At 51.5% G+C, this 9,161-nt stretch overlaps 1 protein-coding gene across 1 annotated transcript; it reads left to right on the top strand.

Annotated features, from left to right (window-relative positions):
* The first annotated feature begins 7,198 nt into the window (after positions 1–7,198).
* On the top strand, positions 7,199–8,421 carry GAS1 (growth arrest specific 1). The gene has a single exon (XM_082075421.1). The coding sequence runs from the start codon at positions 7,336–7,338 to the stop codon at positions 8,287–8,289; it is 954 nt and encodes a 317-aa protein (XP_081931547.1). The 5' UTR covers positions 7,199–7,335; the 3' UTR covers positions 8,290–8,421.
* The last annotated feature ends 740 nt before the right edge of the window (positions 8,422–9,161 follow it).

Raw genomic sequence — 9,161 nt, 5'->3', positions numbered from 1 at the left:
CACTGAATTAAAAATATATTTAAGGCAAGTTTATGTATCCTCTTGAGTGGATGGACCTCAAAGCAGGGACTGAGGGAGCAAAGTACCTCCCACTGTAAGAGATCAGGTTTGTGACTACCTGAGGAACCTGAACATACGTAAGTGTATGAGAAGTGACACGATGCATCCCAGAGTCATGAGGGAATTGGCTGATGTAGCTGCCAAGCCACACTCCATGATATTTGAGAAGCCATGGCAGTCAGGTGAAGTCTCTGGTGGCTGGAAAAAGGGAAACATGGCAACCATTTTTAAAAAGGGTAGAAAGGAAGACCCCGGTAACTACTGACCTGTCAGCCCCACTCTGTGCCTGGGAAGATCATGGAACAGATCCTCCTAGAAGCTGTGCTAAGGCACATGGAGGACAGGGATGTGATTCGAGACAGCCGTGGTAGCTTCACCAAGGGCAAGTCCTGCCTGACCAACCTAGTGGCCTTCTGCATAAGTAGAAAAAGGAAAGGCTACAGACATCGACTGTCTGCATTTTTGTAAGGCCTTTGACATGGCCCCCCACAATATCCTACTCTTTAAATTGGCAAGACATGGATTTGATGGGTGGACTGTTCAGTGGATGAAGAATTTGCTGGATGGTCGCATCCAGAGGGTGAGTAGTCAAGTGCTCAGTGCCTGGATAGAGATCAGTGGCAAGTGGTGTCCCTCAGGACTCCATACTGGGACCAGTACTGTTTAATGTCTTCATCAATGACACAGACAGTGGGATTGAGTGAACCCTCAGCAAGTTTGCGTATGACACGAAGCTGAGGGATGCAGTTGACACACCTGAGGGACAGGGTGCCATCCAGAGGGACCTGAACAAGCTCGAGAAGTGGGCTCATGTGAACCTCATGAGGTTCAACAAGGCCAAGTGCAAGGTCCTGTACCTGGGTCAGGGCAATCACAGGTATCAATACAGGCTGGGGGATGAAGGGATTGAGAGCAGCCCTGTGGAGAAGGACTTGGGAGTATTGGTGGATGAAAAATTGGACATGAGCTGGCAATGTTCACTTGCAGCCCAGAAGTCCAACCATACCCTGGGCTGCATTTAAAGCAGCGTGGCCAGTGGATTGAGGGAGGTGATTCTGCCCCTCTGCTCTGCTCTGGTGAGACCCCACCTGGAGTCCTGTGTCCATCTCTGGAGCCCTCAGCACAGGAAAGACATGGACCTGTTGGAGAGGGGACAGAGGAGGCCACAGGAATGGTCAGAGGGCTGGAACAGCTCTGCTGTGAGGACAGGCTGAGAGAGTTGGGGTTGTTCAGCCTGGAGAAGAGAAGGGAGAGCTTATTGTGGCCTTTCAGTACTTAAAAAGGGCTATAAGAAAGATGAGGACAGACTTTTTAGTAGGGCCTGTTGCAATAGCACAGAAAGATAGGAAATTGAGAGAAGATATAAGGAAGAAATTTTTTATGATGGGAGTGGTGAAACACTGGCACAGGTTGCCCAGAGAAGTGGCAGATGCCACATCCCTGGAAACATTCAAGGTCAGGTTGCACAGGGCTTGAGCATCCTCATCTAGTTGAAGACACTCATTCAAGAGGAGCTGGATTAGATGACCTTTAAAGGTCCCTTCTTACCCAAACTATTCTACGATTGTATAATTTTATTGTTTTATGTATGCAGTTAACCATTACAGCACTGTATTTGCAGGACTCAAGTCATCAATATTCCAAAATGACTAATGATATCCTGCCTCAAACTCTTTCAAACAAGGCCACTCCACATTCTCTTTATATGTCCATCCCCTTCCTATAACAAGACAGAACTATCTGCACTTAATTTTATCCTCCGCTCCCATAACTCCTCAGAGATTGAAGTACAGTCAGTTGCTTGTGGATTGAGTGACTCCAGTTCCATCCATCATACATGTTAGTTCATTCTCAGGCTGTCTTCTGAGAGGCAACCAAGGATCACATCCATACATAGCATGCTCCAGAGTCAACAGCTGATCCTACACAATCCCCATAGTCTTCCAATGCTACCTCAGTGTGCTTTGCTCTCCCACATATTCCCACGTTACGTCCCATAGCACGTGACACAGTCTCAAGAACCACACTACAAACAAATCACACTGGCAGTCTGTAGCATGCATTGCGTGGAAAAAGGCTGTAAAGTACTGTAGGGTATCAACAGGAGCTCCAGGCTGACTGGTGTGCAAGCAGACATTTGCAACCTGTTCCTAGATTATATATAGGTGAATAAATTCAAAATAATTGTCCTGAAGGCCAGGTGTTGGATGCCCTCAATAATGTTCATGGGACTTTACACTGGTAGAGATAAACTCAGAAATGTATAGCCAATATAACAATGACCAAGTGATCCTACAACATGAAGTCTCATCAGCTATGAACTTCAACTCAGAGGCGTGACTGCCGATCAGTACAATTACTTACCGTCCTCCCTGTTCATTATTTTTCTTTCCGACTAAAGCAAAAGAGGAGGGATGCTCACACTGTAAATCCCTGCACACTATAGTGAATAAATGACTGTTTTGGAGAATATTCACACCAAGTTCTGGTCACTGACTTAGGACACCAATCTCCTAAACAGACCTGTAGAGTCAATGAGAAGATAAACCACTCCAGATGTGGAGCAAGAACCTAATTTAGAAGCCTCTGCTTGCCCTTATTTCTCCATTGAAACTGACACAACTTAGAAAAGCATTATATTAATTCCCCCTTCCCTCCAGTCTGGGTTGGGAGCCTGGTAAGTCACAAGGTTTTTCTTTTGTAACTTTAGAGTGCAGAAGTTATTATTTATGGGTTTTGGTGGGTACATCAAATCCAAGAACTCATCAGTGTGCACATGCCCACGCTCAGCCATCTCCACAGGCTACTGTGAGTGACACCTCACTGGGCCATTTCTACCCGAAGAGTGTTGGTGCATAAGCAGGACTTTTACACACTCCCATAACCACCATACACTGCAATGCGAAGGATCTGGGAACTACTGACAGTTCAGTAAGAGGCTACCTTTCATGGGCAGGTGAAATCCTCTATTCGTAGAGAATTCAATCCCTTCTTCAAGAAGAAGTGCTCTCTCACGGTATATCTCCACCAGGCACCAACTAAGATATTACTGGATGCACAAACTGAAATTTTATCAACTAATTAACCCACGAGTCTCCTGCCAGACATTTAAACAGCAGTTGTAAATCTCTTGAAATGTAGAAAAAGCAATATAAACCAATAAAAGAAGTGTGCTTACAAATAATGTGAGAGGAATTAACCACATAAACAGGTCATGTATTTTTAATTACAACTGAATGAGAATGACTGAATTTTAAGGTCAACTGTATTTGTGTCTATCTGATTGTCTCATTTTCTGAGCACTCTCAATGTAAAATAGGTCAGAGAAAGAATTAAAGAAAATATGAGTTTGAATGGAGATCTGTTAGGAAAGGATGTGAAATAAAAAGGGGGAAGAGACAACAGGATTAAACAAAAAGTGCCTAGGAGTCTTTCCAATACATCCAGATCAGATACATACTGGCTTTTCTAGCTGCCAAAATGATGCCTAGTGATGGAAGACTACTACTCTATAATAATTTGGAGAGCTGGTGTAAAGAACAAAATTAATCGCTAAAACAGGAAAGGATGGTGAACAGAAGACTGCGTAACTGTGGGAATTCAGAAAGCTATCAGATCTTATTTTAATGTCCAGTCATGGGATATATTTTCCTAAATAGTACTTTGTAAAAAAGAGCAATAAATGCCTTCCTCATTACTTTTAGAGCTACTCCGAACACCAAAAAGCTGAATTCAGCAATACAATTTCTGTTAATAAAAACCCTGCATCCAATAAGAATTATTTCCCTAGGTTTAGTTACACACAAGAAAAGGTTTCCTTCCTCCAACAGAGCATCGTGAACCCCAAAGTCCTTACCCAAAATGGCAGTTACAAATCTGGACACAATCCAAATGTTCATTAAATAAAGACAGACTAGTATGTTTTTAAACGATTTTAAGAAGTTAATTTATTGACAAAGGATATATAATCCTATATGTGGATGATCATAGTCTACATTGCTAAAAGGTGTGGAAAGAGTCCAGCTATTCTCTGTTATGATTTTTGTCAGCTGTATGATACCAAAGATGATTCCAAATTCCCAACTTCAAAGTCAATATTTTCATTATTACAATTACCGTAAGAAACTTGCATTTATTTAACTGAAAGGTGTATGCGAAAATGCAATGCTTCATGCTATGGCCTGGCTTTCAGACCAGCAGGCAAAATGAACAGTCTCCATGCAGGGAAGCCTGTCAGCACTAGTGGGACCATGCGCTGAACCTCCTCCTGCTCAGGCAGCATCACAGCCGCTCAGGGATGCAAGGTCGGCACTGAAGGCTCCTTTACTCCCCCTCCTGGGAGGTCCGAAGTTCAGCTGCTGCAGTTCCTCACAAAGTAAATGGCCTGCTTTCTGCTCCAGAAGCGAAGGACAGGCGAGCTGGATGGATTTTGCAGATGAAGGCAGGAGTTGGGAGGGGGCAGAGCTCATCCCTCAGCTGTACGCAGAAAGCAGCCTCACTGGGACAGATAGCCAGCCATTCCTCCTCTCCCGTGCTGGGGAAGCTCAGGAGGCCCCTGTCTCACGCGAAGGCATGATCCTGTCCCATTGCAATCCTCAGACTCCTTGCACCTGGAACATCCCAGAATCCAGACCCCTTATTTCCAGCTGCACTAAGGTGGACTGGTTTCCCTAGCAATCGGGCAGCGCAGCAGCACTTCATACAGTGTCTGCAGTGTTGTCTTCAACTTACCCACCCCAAAGTAGACGACATCCACCAGTACCAGCATTATCACAGGTGAATAGGGCTGCAAAGTAATGCATGCATGAACCCAGTGTAGATAGCAATGTGTATTTACTGCACCCTGCCTGAACGGCATCTGGTATTTTTAATAACACTATTACGCAAGAACTGAAAGAAACAGCTCTAAAGTAGGTGGATTAAAGCAGGTTTTCTGGATGCAGTTTTCACAGATTTAAAAACACAAGCAAACACAATTTCTGCACAAGAAGAGGCAAGACTGTACTGAAGGAGAAACACAAGCAGCTTGTAAAACTGATGACAATGGAGCAAATCCTTATGAATGCTTCTCAACACATCAATCACCCTGACTCCCAGCCACATCACACAGCCATTCCACCTTCCAAGCACTTTCAGACAGACATCAGTCCACACCGCATAGGATTCCAAGATCCCCGAGTTTCTGGAAAATAGATTTAGTCGTAATTTTTGTGACAGATGGAGTTGATAGTCTCAGGATGAAAAAAAGCGCCAGTTTTGACAGGCAGCAGATACCGATGCCCCTTGTGGTTGGAGACGACGTTGCTCTGGAATTAAGGTAGCACGAAAACGAAAGGCAATGGGTGACTGCAACACTGATTTGTTCTGCCCTTCTCGTTGTGCCTTAATATTTGTATTTTTGTGTCTACTTCATTATAAGCAAAGCAAAGCGAACAGACAGTGTAACAGCAAGGCAGGACGTCAGCAAGGTACTTTTGCCTTCAATGAAACACATTTCATCCTCCTAACTAATGGCTTTGAAACAACTTTTACTAGTTGGCAGATCTTAAGGCATCAAAGAACTATACTGAGATCTACTGTATTTCTGTCAACAGGCATCCTCGTAGGTCAGTGTCTTAAGCCTGTGCACAAAAACCTCAAGCGAGAAGCTGAGCTGAATGAGTTTAAAATCGTTAAGTGGAAAGAATGCTGCAATACTGAAGGCACAGCAAAGCAATACTTACATGGTCGCAGTATTTAACGAGGTCGCAGTACACCACTAAGAGACCAAGCTTTGCTCTCTCAGCGTACTAACACTGAAATCCGGAGCTGCGTTTAGATTTCACTAAGAACAAAGTCGGTCCCCTTTTGAGCCTGATCCTCCCTACCTTTCGGGAAGCAGCTCTGCCCTCACTTGACTCAGTGGGAAGTTTGGGTACACACATCACTCAGGCGAGAGACCTTTTGTGTTCCCTGCCGTAAGGAGCAGGATCAGTTTAAGAAGAACATCCCTGCAGAAGCAGCACGCAGACCCAGGCCGCCTGCCCCTCCGCCTCCGCGGCGCAGGGCTCGGTGCTCCCGGGATGCGCCGCCGCCGCCCGGCCAGCCCCGCAGCGCCCGGTACGCGCCGCCGCCGCTCCGCGCCTCCCGCACCGCCGCCGCGCCGCCTTAACGGGAGGAGGGGCTCCTCGGGGGGCTGTCACTCTCCTTAAGCCTTTCCTTTCAAGCTTTGAATGTGAGCTGCCCTCCAGCCCCCCTCCCTCCTTCCCTCCCTCCAGCAGATCGTAAAGAGAGGAGGGGAGGAAAAAAAGTTTCAACAACAGGCTGGACCAATAGCAAGTGGCGAAGCAGGGAAAGGGGGCCGAGCGAGGGGAGAAAGAAGTGGAGAAAAGGAGAAAGAGAGCGAGAGAGCGCAGGCTGGGGGGATGTGTAAAAGAAGAAGCGTTGCTAATTTTTTTTGTTTGTTTGCTTTTCCATGCATGCATAATGAGGCCTAATCAGAGCACGTTGCTGCTGCTCGGAGGGCACTTTTGTATTTAAAGCCTTGCAAAGAAAAAAAGATCCACAGACGGATCCGCAGAGCAGCTTGCACGGCTTGTTGACAACAGAAGCAGCATCAGTCGCCCAGAGAGAAAGAGACCCTGAAGGCTGCCTCTTCTTTCCCCGTGCTATCTTCTTGCTAACGGGGAGAGGCGTTTCTTCTCCCCGCCACCCGAAAGTGCAAGGCGTACCGAGAGGGAGTGAGCGGAGCCCGGACTGTGAATGGGATCGAAGCGGCTGGCATGTGCAGAGATGCTGCGAGCGGAGAGTTAAAAGCTCCCGAGGAGGCAGCAGCAGCAGCTGGGCATTTATTTTGTGCAAAAAAAAGAAAAGGAAAAAAAAAAGAAAAAACAGAAACGGAACTGCATGAGGAGCAGGGCAGCACCATGAGCTCTCCCGGCGCAGCCTGGAAGTCCATCAGCCCACTCCGAAGCCGCGCTCCTCCGAGCCCCCGTTTGCACTGATTCACCCCATCTCCGAGCGCCTTCGCCGCCGTCGCCAAGCCAGGAGCAGCGGGTGTGGGACACGGGACGGCCCCGGGCGCCTGCTTCGTACGGCGGCCTCGCCGGTTCCAGCTCCCGGGGGCTGGAGGGCCTGGGAGCCCGGCGCAGATGGATTGATGCGAGGAGACCTCATGCACACGGCCGGCGGGAGTTTTGCAAACTTTTCCACGGGCGGCAGCTCCTTCTCCTCCTCCTCGTCGTCTACCAGCGCCTCTCCCCTGCTCGCCTGCGCCAGCCGCCGCCGCCGCCCGCGATGGTGGCCCGCTCGCCCGCTCGGCACGGAGGCGGCGGCGGGCGCCGCTGGCCGAGGCCGGCCGCCTGTCTGTGGCTGGCGGCGGCGCTGGGCGCCGTGTGGCCGCCGCTGGGCTCGCTGGTGCAGGGCCGGCGGCTGATCTGCTGGCAGGCGGTGCTGCAGTGTCAGGGGGAGCCCGAGTGCAGCTACGCTTACAACCAGTACGCCGAGGCGTGCGCCCCGGTGCTCCTGCAGCAGCCGCCGGCGGGAGGCGGCGGGGACGGCCCGGCGGCCGCTGCAGGCTCCGCCGCCTCCTCCAGGCGGCGGTGCCCCAGCCACTGCATCGCGGCCCTGGTCCAGCTCAACCACACCCGGCGCGGCCCGGCGCTGGAGGACTGCGACTGCGCGCAGGACGAGAACTGCCGCGCCACCAAGCGCGCCATCGAGCCCTGCCTGCCCCGCACCAGCAGCCCGGCGGCCGGCGGCCCCGGCGTGATGGGCTGCACGGAGGCGCGGCGGCGCTGCGACTGGGACAGCCGCTGCAGCCTGGCGCTGAACCGCTACATGACCTACTGCGGGAAGCTGTTCAACGGGCTGCGCTGCACGCCGGAGTGCCGCGCCGTCATCGAGGACATGCTGGCCGTGCCCAAGGCCGTGCTGCTCAACGACTGCGTCTGCGACGGGCTGGAGCGGCCCATCTGCGAGTCGGTCAAGGAGAACATGGCCCGCCTCTGCTTCGGCGCGGACATGGGCGGCAACGGCGCAGGCAGCAGCGGCGGCTCGGACGGCGGCCTGGAGGAGTACTACGACGAGGACTACGAGGAGGAGCCGAGCCAGAAGGGGAGGGACGACGCGGAGGACAATGCGGGCTCCGAGCCCGGCTTTCCCGTGCAGGCGGACAGCGCCGGCCGGCCCGTCACGGCGGCCTGCGCGCTGCTGGCCGCCCTCTTGCTGCCGCTGCTGCCGCAGCTCTAGCGTCTCCCCTCGCCTCCTTCCCCTCCTCCGCGCCGGGCGTTCCTCGCCGGGCCGCCGCTGGCCTCCTGGCGGGCCCGGCCGGCGGGTTCCCCTCGCCCGGCGCGGTTTTAAACGCGCTGACCATTAAACCTCCGGCCGTTGGTCCCGGCGCCCCTTCCCCCTCCTCCGCGTCTCCCCGAAGGCGGATGGTCCCCCCTCCGCCCCCGCTGCTGCTCGCAGCCGCCGTTCGCGCCCGGCCTGGCCCGGCCTTCACGGCAGCCTTGGGCTGGCTGAGCCGCTGCGGCCTTGCGGGCCAGCCGCCGGGGCGGAGTGGCCTGCGGGCTCTCGTTTTTCGGCTCTTGGTCTGGAGTGTGCACTATGCAGTTGCTGCCCGCCTGCCCGGTGTTAGCGGCAGGGGACGGGCAGACGGAGAGGCTGCGGCGGGCTCCCCGCTGCCGCCAGCCGCCCCCACCCCGGCAGAACCCGGCGGTGATGGCGTGCCGGCCCTGGCTTTTTGTAAGCGTTTTGACATGAAGGTTAGAAAGAGGTGAGCTATCCACACTTGGTGCCAAAGCTGTTGCCGTGCTTGTTAGTTAACAACTTGATTGTCATTCGCCAAGCCTCGCTCTTCATGATGCAGTGGTGCCCGAAAGGGGGTTATGCTGCATCTGCCATTAATTAAACTTAAGGAAATAGCAGACTGAATAAACTCTGTGGTTTACAGCACTCCCTCTTGCACACACATCTTCCCTATAACAAAAGCGTGCCAGCAGCCATCTATTCCTCTTTAACCTAGTCACATAAAAGAGATTTTTTTTTTTCAGAGTTGTTGGCTATAGTGAACAATGCAACTTTTGTTTTAAAAGAGCTCTGCACTGCCATCTTTGAAAGAC

Source organism: Streptopelia decaocto, assembly GCF_964273445.1.
Source record: "Streptopelia decaocto genome assembly, chromosome: Z".
NCBI classification, from domain to species: Eukaryota; Metazoa; Chordata; class Aves; order Columbiformes; family Columbidae; genus Streptopelia; species Streptopelia decaocto.
The sequence above is the reverse complement of the archived record's forward strand: the minus strand, read 5'-3'. Positions and strand labels throughout refer to the sequence as shown.